This window comes from Galendromus occidentalis, unplaced genomic scaffold (genome assembly GCF_000255335.2).
Source record: "Galendromus occidentalis unplaced genomic scaffold, Mocc_1.1 scf7180000077168, whole genome shotgun sequence".
In the NCBI taxonomy this organism is placed as follows: Eukaryota; Metazoa; Arthropoda; class Arachnida; order Mesostigmata; family Phytoseiidae; genus Galendromus; species Galendromus occidentalis.
In genome coordinates this window covers 5,950-26,480 of record NW_003805156.1, presented here as the reverse complement: position 1 = coordinate 26,480, position 20,531 = coordinate 5,950, and the positions used below count along the sequence as shown (strand labels likewise).

Genomic DNA, 20,531 nt, shown 5'->3' with positions numbered 1-20,531 from the left:
TGCCATACATACGATACTCGTATTTACCCTGTGTCTATGGTCATAGTACGTTGTGAAAATCGTTTTAGGTACATTGTGGTATCTTGAGCCGAGAAATATGAAGTAAATTAAAGCTCGAAAACTGCGGGGTCTTCATTTGGAAACTCGAAAAAGAGTGATGGAGGCTCGGCGATGAGTTGTCCGGCGATGAGTTGTCCGGCGATGAGTTCTCTCGGCGATGAATTGTCCGGCGATGAGTTGTCTCAGCGTTCAGTTGTCGGCGATGAGATGTCGGCGATGAGATGTCGGCGATGAGTTGTCCGGCGATGAGTTGTCATGTACCGGATGATCTCCGAGGGTCGAGGGCTGGTAGGGAAGGTGCTTCTCAGTAATGGGGACGCAAGGATTGCGTGTGACAGGAGAATCTGTGTCTGATGTTTATTTCAAAGTGGCTTATATACCGTCCGGGTTCCATAGACCCTTACAGTGAAGAAAGGAAGGAGTTCTCCAGAAAAAAACTATTCAATATTTTTCTGTATCAATTACCGTAAAATACCCAATAAAAGCCCACTACCTATTAGTAGCCACTCTCCATTACAAGCCCCACCCCTCCGACGGTTCAAAAATATAGAAGCCCCTTTCCAATACAAGCCCCCCGAAATCAGAGTATGCAGAAAATCAGAAACGCAGACGACACGGAGAGCGACTTGCCGATCGCATTGAACGATGAAACCATTACATTCCGAAAGAAGGGGATGCGTTTCGCGCTCATCTCACGAAAGACACCCGATGAGCTAAGAAATCTGCGCGTCGATTCCGTTGTTGTGCTCGGAGGTTGCACTAGATTCGTTCAGGCCCCGGACGTCAATTGGAACAAACCTTTCAAACAGAGAATCGAAGAACAGTACGAAGACTGGTTGCTCCATGGAGAAAAATCGTACACTCCCGAAGGGAATATGCGAGCTCCGCCGATGGACGTGTAGCTAAAATGAGATGATCGCGAAATCCTTCATGGCTCGCGGGATATCGAACGCTATCGACGGTACCGAGGACCACCTCATCCACGTATTCAAGCCTGATGCAGCTTGTCCAAATGGTCTGGCCGAGCTAATTGAGTGCACGAGGAATTTGAAAGTCCGCGACGAGTCCGATTCCAGTCTCGAAAGAGAAGAGACTCACTCCTCCAAGAAACACACGAGAGCGACAGCGATATATCGATTTGTGAGATATGACCACAAATTGTGGTATTGTAAATACCTAAGAGTTTGTCGACTTAATGTCTAGGATAAAATAGATGTCTTCATACAGGAAAATGCAGTCAAGCAGTGCTCCCACCTTTTGTTTTGATCATCGGCGTTCCTCAGTCCAAAATTAGGGTATTAGAAGCCCCTCTCCAATAGAAGCCCCTCTCCGACATAGGCCCTCCCCAAGAGGCTCTCGAAAAAAATAGACGCCCGGGCTTGTATTGGGTATTTTACGGTAGATCAAGGTTTCCTGGCTTACATATTTAGGTACAATTATCGTGCAAACAAGTAGTGTAGTTAACTCAAAACACTGACTCCTGGAAAACTTTTAAGACAGTAATGGAAATGGCCCTGTTCACAGAAACAGAGGTGATTTCCCAACACGATGTGGTTCTTCTGGAGCAGGGCTTTAACGAGACCGAGGAGTTTGCAGGGACTCCTCCTCCGGCCAGCATTTGAAGTGTGAGTGCTCTGGATCCGGAGTCGGAGGTCGCCGAAAAGTCTACGAACACTGCGTGCAAGTGGTGAGGGGCACGCTCGAGCGCGTCTCGAATGTCGCTTGTCGGAATCTCACAGGCTGACAGGGTAGATCTGTCCTCTCTGAAACCATGCTGGGCGTCCGGAATAAGACCGCGGTATTCCAGGAACGGGACCAGTCTCCTGAGAATCAGCTTCGGAAGTAGTTTGTGTACACAGCTTTTCTTCGTGCTTCCGCGCCATGATTTTGGATCAGAGGAGCATCCTTTGGATTCGGGGATCACGATCATTAGTCCGGTGTACCACGGAGACGGCAGCGATCCGCTCTCCAAAAAGTCACCCAACAGTTTTTCCCAGTGTGGGATCAGTCCGAGAGCTGCCTTCAGAAGCTCGTTGTAGATGGAATCGGGGCCGCATGACTTGTTGTTTGGCAGGTGCATGATAGAGTCGTAAATCTCTCCCACGGTGGGGGGCTTGCCCAGCTCATCTCTCCGTCTCTGTCCGGGTTCGGGCCAGATCGTAACGTACACGGAGGTATCTTTCGGAATCGTGTCTTTCCATTCCAGGATTATCTTGGAATGCTCGCACAGGTTGTCGGCGGTGACGGAGCAAGTTGGTCTAACAGTGTTGTCAAGCTTCAGCCACAAGTAAGGCTGCCCTGCGGCGACCCTGACCACGCGCTTCTCGTGAGCCGACCAGTGTTCGGTCTTCGCCTCTTTCAGAGTTCGCCTATAGCTGGCCTTTGGTCTGATCAGCAGAGGTTTCATGAAGGGGTGGATGTCAAAGAGGAATTCCGTTTGGAGTGCGGTCCTCTTCGCTTCTGTGCATTCCGGGGACCACCATGGTCTCTCTCTTTTCGGTTTTCGAGCAACTAGTTGTAAGTAGTCTTTCAATAGATTCGTAATCGCCTCGTTCGTATCTTTGGGGCTCCGCAGCATGGGCTGCTGGAGGAAGGAAGTGAATGCCTCTAGTCCACGGCCAAGTTTCTCGGTGTCGATACACCTTGACGGTAGGTTGGATGCCCTCGGCTCGCTATGAAGAGCCATTCCATTGATGTGCACGGCTATCGGTGAGAGCGACGACAGTAGGTCACCCTCGGTCAGGTTTGTTTTAGTCCCCATGAGCACGACTCCCTTTTGACCGACTCGCCACCTAGTATATAGATTCGGCAGCTTTCCAAGCTGCAGTCTCGAATCGGCAGTTGTAATTAGAGGAAGGGCAGTTATATTCAAGGATGAGCAGTCTTTAACTCGCACTTTGCTGCTTCTCCGGGGAGGGGGCGGTTTTTTTCTCATCGAGTGGCATCTAATCTCGGAAAGGATCAGATTTTTCTCGTTCGAGTGGCAGCTTTCCTCAGATTGTACCGCCAATTGAGCGGAGAATTTCCAGAAGTGGTCAGCTGCATGAAATGGCACATCAATGAATCCTGCATGAAGCAGTGCTCTAATTCGCCCAGCTCATTCCTAATCCGGGGAAATCGGATCCGGCACTGAGCATATCTTAGGAGTCATAGGCGATACATGAAGGTTGAGCTGTTCTCCGGGTGTTGTTCGGCTATGAACCTCAGGCTAGAAACCTTGGATGTTTCGCGAAACGACTTGGGTTAGGCCGCTCTGCGTTCTAACCAGAGTTGTGCGCCACCATCGAATCCGACGGCGGCGGGTGGAATTTTTTGCAGCGGCGCCGCGCGCCGCAGCGTTTCACGGCGCGGAATACAATTCGTGGCGGCGTGATAATTGATACCCGTTACGGGAAGCCAGTCATATTTTTGTACACATCTTCCCCTTTTCTCGAATCGTCTCTTGCCTTAGCTAGAAGAGAGAAGGACACGACACATGGCATGAAGGAGAACATCACAGAATACGGAAATTTCACCCTTGGGAATCCGTTCGATTAAGAGTCATTCTCCCAAGTCTCGAGCAGCGGAAGTCTCATAGGAAAAGCGAATCCCCAGCTGCTTGGCGACTTCGAGAGGAGCTCATTTTTGACTGGTATTTCGAAGCGTTCGATTTGTGGAGAACCACTGAGTTTTCTTGTCTCGGATCCGCCATTTACGCCTAGTTCCTTAACATCTCAACCAAGTAACAACAAACCCTACCAAACTCGTTTCTATGAGGAGATCTCGAAGGAATAAACACCACGGGAACGCTGCGATTCCTTTCAGGCCTCGATGTCGAATTCGTCACATTTGACGGCGAGACGGAGGGCATGTCGACATCGCGTTTAAACGTCAACGTTCTGAGACTAATTCGGAGACAGGGTTCCGAAAAATGAGCTTCGATTCGAATGATTCTCGTTGAGCGATTCTTATAGGAATCTCGCGCTACGAGCTCCCGGAGTCTCTCGATCTCTGACAACCAGTCCGCGTTTCATGGGGGGAGATTCCAATGCGATTCGTTTGTGGTCTGGGGTCTTCCTCCCTTCATATATCACATGATACTAAGTAATATAGCGTAATATAGTGGAAATCTCGGGAAACACCCATGGCGCGCCGCCGACAAAAATCGCCCGCGGCGACGCGGCGGCGTACCCTGCAAGCTTTGCGGCGCGCCGGCGGTTCGACGGCGTGGCGCACAGCTCTGGTTCTAACCCAAAGTGGTCGCGCGCGACAACGAAACTAAGGTTTAGTCCGCCTCACAGTGTCGTACTTCCTGACCATGCTCGCTCCGCTCGCCAGTCGTAGCTCGAGCGGGGGAACCTAACCTGACATAATCATTGGCATTAGCCCGGAAAAACGAATCTCGAGATTTTCAGACTCCTTGAGATTCTCTGCTAAATTGGCGGTGCGTTCAACTTCTGCGCGCAAATTTGACCTGCGCGCAAGTTAAGTTGCGCCAAGGACGGGAGCCGGGTCCATCGAAGAAGGCTTCGCGAGCTCTCCCAGTCGATAAATGTGAATAGAGCTCAATCCTTGTGCCCGTATTGTGAGATAAGCTTGTACATGCTGAAAAAATGCCCGTTTTTGGGGAAGAAACTGCCCATCTATATAAGAGAAACTGCCCATTTTGACAAGAACGGCTGCCCATCTTGACGAGGAGAGCTGCCCTACTTATGAAACTACTGCCCGGAATCTTTTTTTCAACTGCCCGTTCGGGAAACTGCCAGCTCTATAATTTAAACTGCCCAAAATATTATTCCCCTGACTCTCCCAGTACGGGGAACTCCCCTCTGGCAATTTCCGGAATGCCGACAACTGATAATAGGACTGTATCACGCTCGTTGAATTCGCTTTGAAGTCGCAGATTGTATTCATTGTACGCCCTGAACTCTGAAATCGAACCGCCGATAGTCAGCATGGCAAGACTCTCCCGACCCGAAGGCTTGAGATCGAGGGCGTCTACCGCGCGCTGGGAGAAGAGAAGAAAGAAACGACAAACGCGACTCCGATTCGTGCCGTTAGACCAGTGGTTCTCAAACTTTTTCTTCCACGGAACCTTGAGTTCTCTTGCACTCGCCGCATTTCACATTCCTAGCTCTACACTTTTTCGCGAAAGGTTCCTTTGAAGACATTCGAAACACGCGTTGCTCTTCTCGCTCAATCCCTTCGTCTCCTCAAATGAAAGTGGGGTTCTACAATCCTTACTTTCATCCTTGGCGCTTGCGCCGAAAATGCATGAATGATCTTCTGTTGGACTCTGCGTGAGGAGAGCAGCGTTGCCTCCCTGCATAATACCCACTAAAAAAACCTATGGCTCTTTACCTGAAGGGAGAGAGCGGATAGGGTTGGATTTGGAGAGTTTGATGCCTACTATGGGAGACTTCAAGCAAAAAGTCGAGTATGCAGGCTTGGAGAGTCAACGGACAGGCTGTTTCGATCCCGTGTCGTAATCGGTCTCAGGGACAGAAGCCTACAGAAGACTCTATAAACTAAGGATCTCTCGCTACCACAAGTGGTGGCAAGATGCACGAGCTCGGAATTGGGAGAGCAGAACGCATTGGAGATGATAGGAGCGCAGCCTTCCATGGAGAGAGTTGCCGCGATTCGCGCGCGATCGCCAACACCAACAAGAGAGCGACACAAGTGACGCATACGGAATCGCTGCTGTTGGAGCGGGTAGGTGTAGTGCTTGCGGCTACTCACACTCTGACAACATACGTCAAGCAAGAAACAAGCGCTGCAACAGCTGTGGTCGACGAGAACACTATGCCAAGTTCTGCAAATCGAAACTCGGGGTGCGGAGTCCGAGTGAAGGGTCAATCCGCCACCCAGCCAGGGCGGACACAAGCCGTTCAATCCGTGATCGAAACCCGGCAAGCAACACGAAGGTCGGAGCGATTCAGTACTCATCTGACGACGAGGAATTTCAAATTTGCCAGGTGGAGGCACCACCGAAAATCGTACGCAAATCGAGCAGGTGGGATCACGTCGTGAATATACATAGGCAGATGGTGCAATGTAAGCCCGACACCGGGGCGGACGTTATAGCGAAACGAGTGTCGGATTCTCCTAGGGTCGAGTCTGACAGCTCGTCGGCGCGGTGCCGAATCAAAAACCGTACCCTAACACAGAACGGAGAGAGCCCAGCGATAAGGGGTTAGAATTAGGGAAAACTCAATAATGCTCAGCGCTCCAATGTCGGAGAATATATTAATCAAGGATCGAGGATGGTCGAATATATTGGTTCAATGAAGGTCTAGCCGTCTCGACGGGTCACAGCGACTTTCGCGCAAGTCGTCTGCTAGGCAGCGACGACAGACACGAGAGTCCGAAACCACTGAGGCTCCCCGAGTTTTCGGAGACCCGGGGAGGTTCCCGGGGCGTGAAATCTCTCTGTGACCCGGTCAAGGAGACGGCAGTCAGAGAAACCCAATCCATTGTTGTCATTAACCGGGGGGCGGCCGATTTCTAACAGTGGTGTCAGAAGAACGGAAACGGATCCTCAAGCGACCGACCGCGAAGCCTAAAGGGAGCGTTGAGGAATCAAACACGAGGATGATTGTCAGTGAATCGAAGGGGAAGACCGACACGGCTCAGGATGCCGGCGAGACTGTCCAAACGAGCCCCGGGATGGAGAAGCACAAGTCGGTCAAGAAAACCTCGAGTATTCAGCTTGAGCAGGAGTCCGAAGATATCGACCGCGAGGAGCAAGCTGATTTCGACGATGCTTGAGTCGGCATGAAATCATACCGGAATGGGTTCGGGGAAACGTGCAAAAAACTGTGAGGGCTTCTCGAGGCGAAGCCGTACATTCACCAAATGAGGGTGGGTCTGAGCGAGCTAGAAGACCTGTGGGACCGACTGAGAGAATCAAGCAGGCGGATCACCGTGCGCGGACGAGGTTTTCAGAAGAAAAGAACGGGAGGTTAGGGTTGAGACGGAGGAGGCCTTCCGGGAAATCGCATTTGAATTGAAGGGTTCGATGAGGCGGTTGTTGAGCAATGACAGCGAGAAATCCCGGCATTTGGAAAGTGTGGATCCAAAGGGGCCCTTCAGCTCGACCATGAACGCAACCGCAGCATGTTCGCTGAAATACAACTGCCAGGACATAATTCAACGAATCCCGAAATTCGAGGGAGATCTGACCAAGTTTCAACGATGGAAGGACGCATTTGAACTACACGTGAACCGGAAAAAGTGGGATGAAGTGGAAAAGTTTGAATTTCTCGATGAGACGATCGGAGGGCGAGCATGGCAGACGATCGTCTGCTCGGACTCGAAAACAACAACACGCTCTGAATCGCTCTCGATTAAAAAAATCGAAAAAACTGAGTTAACGAGTGAAAAAAAAGTGCGAGTGCTTGCAGAGTAAACACAACTGTGCAACGCACCGAAACAAACAAAAAGCCCCATCTACCCAGTCAGGTTTTTTGTCCGTGGATAACATGTCCAAATTCGTAAGCACGTGTGAGCAATGCGCGAAAAACTCCGTAGAAGAAGGAGTCGAAAACCGGTGTTGTCTCACCGGACATCTAAGGACAAAACTGGCCGAATCAGTTTTGGCCCTTCAGAGGTCCGACAGTGCTGCCTTACTGGCCCAGATCGAGGCAGAGCACACAAAAGAAGCTCTCGAAGAGAGCAAACTGAAAGTCCTCGATTTGGCAAAAAAATCGAGGAGCTGCAGTCACAGGTTGCAGCCCTGCAAACCAAACTAGAAGAGGTCGAGAAAACCTCAAAAAAAAGTGAAGTGGACGTGGCAGCCGAGGGAGTAGCCGAGGCAGTCAGTCAGATGGACATCGAGGAAGGAGAGCACCAGCCGACGAAGACCTGGTCAACCCCTGTGTGCTGATATACACAGACAAAGGACTTCGGAAGCTGGAGTTCGGAAAACCCGAAGTCGTCCTGTTCACTCACTTTGCAGGCAACACCATATTCGGGCAGTTCACCTGCCTGAGCGAGTCAAAAGCGGAATCAGCTGTCTCGCAAATACTCCAGTTCCTAGACAGTCACCCGGAACAAGAAGCCCATGTGATCTGTCACCTAGGAATCGACGACCTGTGCTCCCTGGCACAAAGTGGGCTCAGCGCCGTAGAAGTGGCCGGAAAGATTATCACGCCACTGGCATCACTCAAGCGAAACGAAAGAGTGCTATCAGTGACGTGGTGCACAATGATCGAAGGCGGCACCAACAAAACAGTTGAGTCCGTGAACATCGAGGCCACCAACCTCAAAGAGGTCAAAGGTATGACCGTTAAAGTTATAGACTTGAGACTTATATCAAGAGATCCGAGAAACATTACCGTTCAGAAAGCTGACGATCCTCTGAGCATTCGGTTCAACGCTGTGGCGGACGCACCTCGCTGATAGAGGTTCTGAGCCTCGAAGATAAATGAAGACACAAGACTTGATCCCGTAGAATTCACGCGGGGTGCGCTGCGCTATACTAATCTGTCTTCCGGTGATATCCAATTGGGTGGATATCTCCTGGAGATGATGAGATGAGGACGATAGGGAGATTGAAACTCCGATCGTCGTTGATTTGAATAAACACTCTCGGGGCTTGAACCCGGACGCTGAAGATCACGAGGAGCACTGATGGCCGCTACGTTATCTTGATAACTGATGTTGTTGTTGACCGTCTGTCAACCCTTTCAACTTCTCCGCGACTGTCGCCACTGTGGCTGCCGCAGTGTTCTCAACACCTCTCTGCTCTCGACCGGCTGACAGAGAATCAGCTGACGGGAAGCAGCTGACGCGACGCGCCAGCCGCCAGCGCTGCACTGGTGGACGTACCTAAACTACGCGCGAGCGCATCCCCGTGCTTATATATTGAGTTTGATGGCGTAATATTACAAAATAATGGGACTGCTTGTCCTGGACGAGAATGGCGGATTGTCCGCGATATTGACATTCATATGGATCACTATCCCCCCGTTCCCGACTCGAACTCTTAGTGAATGTTGTGTGCCGATTGTCTTGGTGTGCTGCGTGTGCGGTATGAGTGTTTTCCTGCAAACTGATGACGCGACTGACACCTCTGTCTGTGACAGTCCCCCCCCCCGAACTCCGGGGACACTTCAGGAGAGGCCGCGGAGTTCTGTTGATCACCAAATTCCGCGTTAGAGAGAGCACTGTGTCCCGCTTCAATTTTTCGCGCCAATGAAAATCGCGCCGCCTGGCGGAAAACTCTGTTGCCTCGCGCGCGCGGATCTGGTCTCCTCTAATTCGCTGATGGTCTCGGTGTCGACGGTAACTTCTAATCCCACTGTATCGTGAACGTGTTTGCTCGTCAAGGAACTTCATGGCCGCCCCCGGAGCACAAGGATACGATCGGCATCCTTACACCAAGACTCCCATCGGAATCGTCACCATGCTGCTCCAGGATGCGGGGGTCGTGAATGAGACGTTCACGACCCGCGATGTCACTTACATTGCGCGGTATTTTTGGTTTGATTTAACACCGGAAGAGCAAGCCCCGATACGAGCCCATTCCAAACGGCTATTACAAGGGAGGCGGTCTGTGTGCCCATCCTTGCCAAAAAACTCCGCTTTACACCCCCCGTCAATGGCGCGCAGGCTCCGGCCTATCTTCGGCTGTTGCAGGACTCGCAGACAGGTCAACCCGGGCAGGTCACCATCCCGCTTGAGGAGAATTCTCGAGATGTGGCCTGGCCTCGCGTCCGCGATGTCTACGAGATGATAGAGGGGCTCTTAACCGCGTCCAGGACGCCGCACGGCCCGTGCCCGAACGCGTCCCGCGTCCCCTGGATCCGAGAACCGGCCTGCCCACGGCCTCTCAAGACTATAACCGACAGCCGGCGCAACGATGAGGCCTGATGATGATCCCATCGGTGTTTATTTGAATCGTGTTGTGTTCTTATTGAGTCGGTGAATAAGAGTTTCTCTGTTCTCCCTGATGAGTGTTCTCCTTGGTATATGTTAGGGTGTGATTGGAGATCGGTTTCATACCTGCGCTGTGGGTTCGATGGGGTAAAGTTTCGTGATGGGACGGTTGAAAATTCGGCCTGCGGCCGTTCTGATAGTGCATGATTTCGATATCTCAGGTGTCGAGTCGCTTTTGAGTGCAATAACCTTACAGAGGGGCCAATAAGCCCGGTTGGCGTTCGAATCTTCAAGCAGGCAAATGTCGCCGATTTTCAGCGGTCTGGCCGGAACGGGGAGTCTTTTATGAGCTGATCTCAGATAGCTTAGATATTCGCGGTGGAATCTTTTCCAGAAGGCGTTCAGGATCCTCTGCTGATAGGTCCATCTCCTGGAGAAGATGATTTTATCTGAATCCTTGGATTTCATCGGGCTGGCGGCATGCTGAGGGAAGAAAGTGTCGCCTCGATAGTTGTGCAATAGGTCCATTGGGCTGAGGGCTTCCGTGGAGTCGACGCCCGATGCAACAGTTGTTATTGGGCGCTTATGTATCATCAGCTCGATTTTGCTTAAGATAATCTCGAGGTCTCGAAAATGTGGAACTGACGTCCCGAGAACTTTTCTCAATGGTCGCTTGACTGACTGGACCAGCCGCTCGTAGAAACCCCCATGAGACGGAGCGTTTGGCGTTATGAAGTTCCATCTGATGAATTTGTCTGCGAGCCATCTCTTCACATCTCCATTGACGATGTGGTCGTATAAGAGCTTGAGCTCCTTCGCTGTTCTCTGGAACGATAAACCGTTGTCTGATGTGATCGTGGTAACTGAGGGGTATCGGTTCACGAATTTCTGTAGAGCACCGAGAACCTCTGAGGTCGACATGTCGGTTGTTAGCTCGAGATGAATCGCTCGGGTGACTGCGCATACGAATAGGAGAATGTAGCTTTTCGCTTTCTCGCCCGAGTCATTCTTGTATTTTATGGGACCGGCGAAATCACAGCCTGTGTGGTAGAACGGTGGGGCCGTCTCCAGCCTGAATGCTGGTAACGGAGCCGTTGGGAGGCTTGCGGCCTGGCCGTGAAAGATTTTGCATGTGGCGCAAGATGAGATGACCTGTCGATAACGATTTCGAAGCGTGGCAAGCGTTCGTGGAATCCTTCGGAGATCACGCATTAGTCAGCGGACTCTACACCGATCCAAATAGCGAAGTTCCGTGCCATCCTTGGGGACGACAATCGGAAAATGCTCAGAAATCTAGACGTGAAAATGGAAGACACAGATCAAACAGACCCGTCAGGGAGCGCACCGTGCAAGAACGTCAGACTCTTGATACAAGCACTCAACTCAAGGTTTGGAGTGAGGAAAAACTGTGATGTATCAGAGGTATAACTTCTATCGGGCGCAACAAGAAAGCAATGAAAAAATAAAAGACTTCTGCGACAGGCTCAGGAAGCAAGCAAAGAAGTGCGACTTCGGAGTTTGAGAAAGAGTAACGGCTAGGGACATACCGATCCTTGGAACGATCATCGGAACAGCTAGAGAAGCATGTTTCGATGAAGAGGAGCACACACTGGATCTAGACAAAACCATCAGGATCCTAGAAATGTATGAAGACAACGCTAAATCGCTCAACGAAATCAGCGGGAACAGATCCGCCGCACCAGAAACAGTGTGGGCAATGGAAAAGAACGTGAATCGGAACAGAAACAACTCGTCAACCCAACGATAGTGCAGCAGATGCGATAGGAAGCACCCGCCAAAGAAGTGCCCCGCATACATGAAGCAATGCACGAGATGAACAAAAATGAACCATTTCGCGATAGCCTGCAAAGCGAAGCTCCCACAAAACAACCAGGTGGAAGAACGAACAACTGACTCGACGGCAACATACGACGAAGTCGACGAAATATACTACATACACTCATTGGGAAAACCGATTCAGGAAAAACGATTCGGAAGCTGTGTACAAGGCTGAACGTGCTCCAGAACCATTCGGAAACATCGCTCAAGGCTTACCTGGACACCGGAGCCACAACAGACGTCATAAGCCTCAAAACGATTAAGGCAATCAAGAAAGACGCCAAAATCGACGAAAGGAACAAAGTGTCTCTAGGGATGTACAACAATTCCATGGAGACCACACTGGGGACAGCAACGATCAAAGTGCGAAAAGGCAGCAAAATAATCGCGCTCAGGTTCCAGGTCATCAACAAAAACGAGGATACTCTACTCTCAGCGCAATCGTTTTTTAAGCCTGGAATTGATCAAACTGGCTCCAGGAGAGGAATGCATCGATCAAATATCGGCCAAGCAAGACGATCTCGAAAAACTCAAATCGGAGTTCGATGACATATTCCAAGGACTTGCAAGACTCAGAGAGTTAGAGAGAATGGTGAAGGGAAATTTCGGTCGGTTTCTCCTGAGATGACGATGAGTACTCGAAGAGTTTGATGGGATGAGTAGGCACCTTTCGGACGGAACACAACAGACCAAAGAAATAATACCAGTATAGGATATTACTCCTCAAGTGAAGTCAGTCTTTATTATGTATCTTTATATACATGATTGGGAAGGGTCAGTCCGGTGTTACACATCGGATAATGTGAAAAGCAATTATCGATATATAGAACGCGAGTAGAGCAATTTAAATATGCACCGCCATGGGCGAGTCGTTATTTACGATCTTGCTCAACTACTCGATGCTGTGAACCATGAGATAGGAAAATACGAAATAAAGTCAGTTAACCTGTAATTTCCATCAAATGGAAATCATCGAAAAGGTTCACCACCCGACGGAGTGGGTCAGCAAGTTAGTAGCGGTGCACAAAGAAGGGAAAAAGCTAAGACTTTGCATCGATCCACAACACCTCAACAAAGCGCTCGAGATCCCAAAATACCCCATGCCAACCCTCGCGGACTCTCTACACAGACTACGAAAGACAAAAATATTTTCAGTAATAGACGCCAGAGACGGATTCTATCAGATGGAGTTGGCCGAAGAAAGCGCCGACCTAACGACATTCTGGACTTCGACGGTAGGGTACCGATATCGCAGAGTACCGCAAGGAATATCAAGTGCCCCGGAGGAATACCAGAAACGACAGATGCAAGCATACGACGGATTAAAGGGCATAATAGTGGTGGCAGACGACACACTGGTGTTCGGCGAAGGCGAGACAACAGAGCAAGCGGAAGAGGACCATTACGGGAACCTGAGAAACCTGTTCCTCAGGGCGCGAGAGGTGGGTTTGCGATTTGACAAAAACAAACTCAAACTCGGTCTGCCGGAAGTTAAGTTCCTAGGACACATAATAAGTAGCGACGGACTCAGAGTCGACGAGGAGAAAGTCAGAGCCATTAAAGAGATGCCGGCACCGACGGACGTCAAAGGAGTACAAACGTTTTTTGGATGCGCCAACTACCTACTCCAATTCATCCCGAACCTAGCAGAAGCCAGCGAACCCATCCGGCAACTCACGCAAACAAGCAAATACCATTTTGCGTGGCAAAGCCAACAAGAACAAGCGTTCGAGAAGACGAAGGAGATGATAAGCAGAGCGCCGACGCTCGCCTACTTCGATCGCGACCGTCAAACTGTGATACAGACAGACGCTAGCGAGCACGGGATCGGAGGAGTGCTATTGCAAGACGGAAAACCGATCGCATTCACATCGCACACATTATCGAAGGCCGAGAAGTCTTATGCAGTGATCGAGAAACAATGTCTGGCAATGATGGTGACCTGCACCAAATTCCACAAATACCTCTACGAAAACCCGAAAGTCGTGGTAGAAACAGACCATAAACCACTAGAAATGATTTTCTCCAAGTCGCTGGATGCATGCCCGAAACGCCTCCAAAGGATGAGGCTCATACTCCAACGATACAATCTGGAAGTCCGATACATCCCCGGGAAACGGAACGTCATCGCAGACGCCTTAGGCAGACTCCCCGTACCAGAGAAAACAGGTCACATCATCTTGGACATTAGAAGAGTCTCAATCGAAGAAACAGAACAAGCCGAGTACAACCGAATATCGGATCCTCTCATGGAGAAACTCAGAGCAGACACCCAGAGCGACGACGGCATGCAAACTCTGATCAAGATAATCAAGGAAGGATGGCCACAGAACGTGCCCAGAAACTCCACGTTACAGGCTTTCTGGGCAGTAAGAGACGAACTGAACGAAGATGAAGGCATAATCTACAAAGGGAACGCGGAAGTTATCCCCAGAAGCAGAAGAGAGGAACGCCTCAGAAGAACACACAGTTCCCATCTAGGCGAAGGAGCAATGAAAAGACGAGCAAGAAACGCAGTCTACTGGCCAGGGATCAACAATGATATCAAGAACGTCGCCAGCACATGCGAGGCATGCCTCAGTGTATCAAGCGAAACAATGGAGAGAACCCCTGATCAATAAGGCGGTCCCGACAAGACCACGGCAAATAGTTCACCAAGATCTCTTCATGTGGGAAGGAAATAACTATCTGGCCACCGTAGATGGATACTCCGACTACATCGAGATCGACGACCTCGGGATAAGCACAACTACGTCCGAAATCATAAATGACCGAAGCACACTTCGCCCGTCAAGGTAGACCGAGCGAACTCCACACAGATTCACACCCCAGATATCTCGCAACGGAATTCCGAAAGTTCCTGAACGAATGGCAAGTCAAGCACAAGGTCAGCGCACCCCACCACCACCAAGCAAACGGGAAAAGCGAAAAAATGCGGGAAGCCGTAAAAATAGCAAAACGACTGTTAAAGAAAACCAAAATCAGCGGACAGAACCTCGCTCAAAATCTCCTAGATCCTAGAGCATCGGACAACACCACAGAAAGATGGTCTCTCTCCGGCTTTCAAACTGTACAGCTGAAATCTCAGCACAATGATCCCAGCAGAGGAAATTTTCAAGATTTTGAAAGAGGTCAACGAGTATCAGATGATGCAGGCGATAGACCCCGTTATCCGCGAGCAGATTCAGATCTTGGAAAGACCGAAGGCGGGTAGAGATCGCCGAGGGAATAATTTAGTAGGAGGCTTCTCGGTCCGCAATGGTCTACTGTGTATAGGGTATTCAAGGGCAAGCGATTCTTCGTGGTACCTAAGGCTTTGAGGAAGCACATATTGATTATGGCTCACGATAAGGCAGGCCGTTTCGGAGTCGATAAAACGATGGAATTGATTAAGGGAACGTACTGGTTTCCGAAGATGCGGGATTATACGGCGTACCATTTGAAGGCATGCATTAATTGCATCTTCAATAAGGCACAATCAGGCTCTCAGGAGGGCACGTGTCAGGTGATCAGGCCCGAGCGGCGACCGTTTGAGAAGGTCTTCATTGATCACATCGGTCCGTTGCCGAAATCCGCAGGCAACGAGCATCTTATTGTCATGGTCGACGGATTGACGAAATTCGTAATGCTTCAGGCAGTACCGACTACTTCGGCTGCAGTCCTAATCAAATTTTCGGAGAAGGCATTCATGACTCATGGGACGCCATAGAGATTGGTTTCTGATAGAGGAACGGCGTATACGGCTAAGTCATTCGAGGAATTCCTCGCGGCAAATGGGGTTAGGCATGTGCTGATTAGCACGCAGCATCCGCAGAGCAATGGTCAGGTAGAGCGGATTAACGAGGAGGTATCGCGATTGTTGCGGTCATTATGCGAAGACCCTTGTTTGATCGACGAGATCGGGCGAATCATGTACCGCGAGCTAAGATGATGCCAAATTCGGTAGCATCTAGGAGTACGAGAAAATCCCCATTTGAGGTATTACATGGATATATTCTGTAACAATGTCTGTTGGCGCGCCATGTTTCGAATAGAAGGAGAGTCTGTTTTTGTGTGCAGAGGGCGCTTAGGTAGCAGACGATGGAGAATGATAACAGAGAGAGGAACATTCAGAGTCTGATGGCGGTAGATGACAGATCGTCTCCGTGAGTCAGCTGAGTAAAGAGCCGTGGTTGAAGTCACAGAACCCTCCGACTACTTCGTGTTCAGTAGCCTAGAGGGAGAGCAGGAGAGCTTCTCACATTGCAGCGGTGGGATACGCGCAGTTGATATTTCAGTGAGACAGTTGTGTGACGAAGATCAGAAAAACCCGGCAACGAGAGGAAGATGTCGGAAGAATTCTTTGCGAAGTTGACCAGTACCGGGAAGGATCTGGAGGAGGTGGTCGGAGCTATGAAGATCAAGATCGACGAGAAGGAGGAGACGCCCAAGAAGGAGGGAAGAAGGTGGATCGAGAACACTGCGTTGACTCTGCGCACGTGCAACGGAAGGTATCCGAGGGAGACGGAGCTGTGGCTGGATGAGTTCGGGCTCGCGCGGAGTAACGGTAGGTGGTCAGAGGCTGATACGAGAAGCGTGCTGTGTACGAGGTTGGTTGGGGCGGTGGCGAACCATCGGTTGCGATGGTTCGCGTGGAACCGGTGGGAGGGAAAACTGGAACGGTGACGAAGATAAGTGGGAGGCTCTGTGCGAGATCCGAGGCGAGGAGCTGGTTGTTCCGGTGGTCAACCTTCAGAGGAAGGAAGTACCGCTGGACGAAGGAACAGTGGTCGCGAGGGGAAAAGTAGTGGAGAACCAGAACTTCTTCAAGTTGAGAAGACGCGAGGCAGACGTTGGACAGATTGAAGTTAGTAGGGAGAAGCGACCAATTTCGGAGGAAGATATCACCGTAGGAGAGGAGTTGGGACCGCGGAAGAGAAGGGAGTTGATCGATCTGATAATTGAGTTTCCAAATGTAATGGCGACGACAATGGCAGAGTTGGGACGGACGACTTTGGTTAAATTTTTTTTTAACATAACATCATTTTTTCCAAACGAAGTGAGTTGACAGTGTCGTGCTTGCCTTGGACCCTAGAGCCCGTGTTACAATCGCACGTCAGAGAAGGTCCATGAAAGAAGGAAGTACTGGTGACGCGGGGGGGGGGGAGGTAAGGTTGGGATATAATTGCTAGTGCAGTAGGTTTTCCAGATCATCTTGAGGTATTGTAGAGGAGTAATCTTTTTGAATAGTTTTAACAAATCTATGATCACACACGAAGCAGTTTGTGAGATAATTTCTCACATATTCATCTAGGCTGTTGGAGAGAACACAGTAGTTTGGGACGGGACTCTTTCTACACCTCGTTTTCTTATAATTCGTTGAGCTTAAGTAGCCGGCCTCCCGATAACGAGTTGGGTAGCAATGCTCTGGTCGCACCATAAGTCGTAGTTCCGGGTTCAAAATCAACATGAGGCGTATAGGTTTCGGAACCCGAGGGCATTCATCCTCGACAGGAGGGAGGCCGACTGAGAGGTGCGCGAGGCATTTAAAGCTAAGCGTACAGCTCTTTTTTGCAAGACGAAAATTCTGTCGGTGAGGTGGTAGTCTACAGCGCTTCCGTAAATTGCGATCATATAGCGGATATGTGACTCTATTAGGCTGAAGTATGCTGCCTTCCTCAGTGCGAAAGAACAAATATTTCGGAGTCTGGCCAGGACAGCGATGCCGCTCCTCCGACGAGCGCACACATGATCGACGTGGGATCTGAACCTCATATCGACATCCAGTCTGATCCCCAGAAATCTGTGAGAGGGGACACTCTCAAGAGTCCCACAGTCACAGAGATCTCGATTTTGACAGTGAGCTGTGTGAACCTTCATGCTTGGATCCCGGTGACTATTACCGAAGTACATCAGCTTAGTCTTGGTACTGTTTGGAATCAGACCATTCACCCGCATTCTACGAAATATCTCACTGACATGGTACGAGGCCGTACGACAGGCGACATCGAAGTTCTCATGACTGACCAGTATAGTAGTATCATCTGCAAAGAATACAATCTTCGTCTCCCCAGTCTCTGCGATCAAATCGTTTATATAAAGCGAGAACGGAAGAGGACCGAGTACGCTACCTCGAGGGACGCCGCACGACACCCCACAAGGCTGACTAGCCAATACGTCCGATCGATACACCTGCTCACGATTTGAGAGATAAGACTGGAGGAGGTTGAGCGCAGCACCTCGGAATCCGAGTCTCTCGAGTTTCATCAGCAGCCTGTCGTGATTCACGTAGTCAAAAGCCTTACTAATGTCACAGAATATCGCTATATTATGACGGCGCGCCTCAGATGCCTCCACAATACTACGTATTAGACACAGAGCGGCCTGCTCACAGCTCCGACATTTCCGGAAGCCGTATTGGTTCCCGCTCAGTATGCCATGTTCTTCCACGAAAGAGATCATCTGTTCTGCCAATACTTTCTCGAGCACCTTGTTGAGGGAGAACGGAGATTGGTCTGAAGCTAGAGATCTGCTTATGGGGACCATTTTTGAAGATAGGCATCAGTAGGGCTATCTCTAGACTGGACGGGTAAGTACTCGTTTTTATTATGGAGGAAATCAAGTCATGAACAGGCTCCGCCAGTCCCTGATAATATAGCCTGTATAGCCTCCCCGGTAGGTTGTCGACGCCCGCTGTCTTCCTCGTGTCCAGTTCTAGCAGTCGGGTCGAGACCTCCTTTATCGTCGGGACGCGGAATCCAGGGAAGCTCTCCGTACAGAAGGTTGGGAGCTCTGTGTCTGCAGTGACTCCCCCTACTGCATTCCGTACTGTACTAGGACCGAGATCCGCGAACCACCTGTTGATTTCGTCGACCTTGAGGCCAACTAGACTTGGGTCCAGGTTTGTCCGCTGTTTTTTCCCCCTGAAGTATGAGTTGATGATTCTCCATGAGGCAGCTGGGTCTCCGTCTGCCTGCTTGAATTTCGTCCTAAAGTAGTTATCCTTCGCCTGTTTGAGCAATTTTTCCAAATGGGTATGATAGCATTCGAACCGCAGTCGTGATTCAACCGTCCTCCGAGTTTTGTACTGTCGGTACAACCTACACCTTCTCCTAATAGATCTGACCAGAGAGATCGTCATCCAATCCCTGATCGGTCTGATTCGTTTCCTGACTACGGTGCTAGTGGTGCAACACTCGATTGCCTGTAAGCATTTACTCTGCAGGATGGAGCATTTGGTATCCGGATCGACCTCTCGGAAACAGGGAGACCAATCAGTCATGCTCATCATAGAAATAAATGCCAGATAGTCTGTCCTCAGGAGTCTGTCCGTGCACGGGATCATCGTGGGCAAGAGAAGACCCACATTCATCAGCTTATGATCAGATACTCCCACTGAGTCGCAAATTTCGATTTTCCATTTATCTAGCCTCCTTATTCTTGTGTAGATGTGGTCGATCAGGGAGGCAGAGTCGCTGTTGACTCCCGTCGGTGTGAGTTCATTCTGATTGAGGAAACCTGAGTTGCAAAGCATTGAGAGAGAGTCGAAGACGGTATCCGACTGCGAAAGTAGGCATATATTAATGTCGCCCGTGAACACGCACTCCGCCCCTGAATTCATATTCCTAAGTATCTCCTTCATGTCCGACTGGATGAAAGTGTCCAGGTCTGAGATCTCCTGGCCAGGGGAGCGGTAAATTGCAACAATGTCTACACATAAACTATTAAGTCGAACCTCAGCAATTACCGCATCGCAGGCCCTAGTAGTCACGGGTACGTTGATGGAGGTGAGATCATCCCTCACGTAGATAGCAACACCGCCAGCTAATAATTCGAGATCGAGGAGATCAAAGGAAGTTACCCGGTCAGATGTAGACCAATTCGGTTAACGTTGGCCGATAGAGAAGCCACGCAGGCTATCATTGATCAATTGATGGGAGCAGATATGATCGAGAAGTCGAATTCTCAATATGCGAGTCCGGTGCTTCTGGTTAGGAAGAGCGACGGTAGTTGGAGGCTGGTGATTGGCTACAGATGTCTTAACGCGCAGACGGTTGAATTAAATTACCCGTTACCGTTAATCGACGACATTTTGGACGCTTGTCCGCAGAAAACGATTTTCTCCACGTTCGATCTGGCTTGGGGATATTTTCAGATTCCCATGTCCAAGGAGGCGTCCGAAAGGGCAGCGTTTGTCACTCCAGCGGGGCATTATCAGCCGGAGGTGATGATGATGGGATTATGTAATGCTCCCAGCAAGTTCCAGGAGCTGATGGTTGAGGTTGAGGACCTGATTGGGAAGGAACAGGCGTTTCCGTATTTGGACGACTTGATCGCTGTGGCGACAGATGAGGATGAACACATGGAGAGGATTCGGAGAATATTCATGGCATTGAGGGAGTCAGGGCTGACGATCCGATTGACGAAATGTAAACTCTCCATGGAGGAAGTCGAGTTCTTGGGATTTAGACTCTCGAAAGACGGAATACAGCCGGGAACGAAAAAGACAGCGGCTGTGGCTGAGTTTCCGAAACCAAAGAACGTTCATGAGGTCAGAAGATTTCTCGGGCTGACGTCGTTCTTCAGGCGTTTCATCGCCAGCTACGCGACGATTGCGATTCCGTTGACCAGGCTGTTGAAGAAAGATGCGGATTTCAGATGGTCGGAGGCTTGTGACGAGGCGTTTGAGAGGTTGAGGGCGGAACTGGTGAAGGAACCGATTCTCGAGAGATTCGTTCCGGGAAGACCGACCGAACTTCATACGGACGCGAGCTGCGTCTGGGTTAGGAGCA

General features: G+C 50.2%; 1 protein-coding gene across 1 annotated transcript; it reads right to left on the bottom strand.

Annotated features, from left to right (window-relative positions):
* Positions 1-10,041: 10,041 nt before the first annotated feature.
* Positions 10,042-11,133, bottom strand: LOC100900486 (uncharacterized). The gene has a single exon (XM_003741371.1). The coding sequence runs from the start codon at positions 11,131-11,133 to the stop codon at positions 10,042-10,044; it is 1,092 nt and encodes a 363-aa protein (XP_003741419.1).
* Positions 11,134-20,531: the final 9,398 nt, after the last annotated feature.

Coding starts and splice junctions, on each gene's coding strand:
- LOC100900486 (XM_003741371.1), bottom strand. CDS start 11,133: ATGCGTGATCTCCGAAGGATTCCACGAACGCTTGCCACGCTTCGAAAT.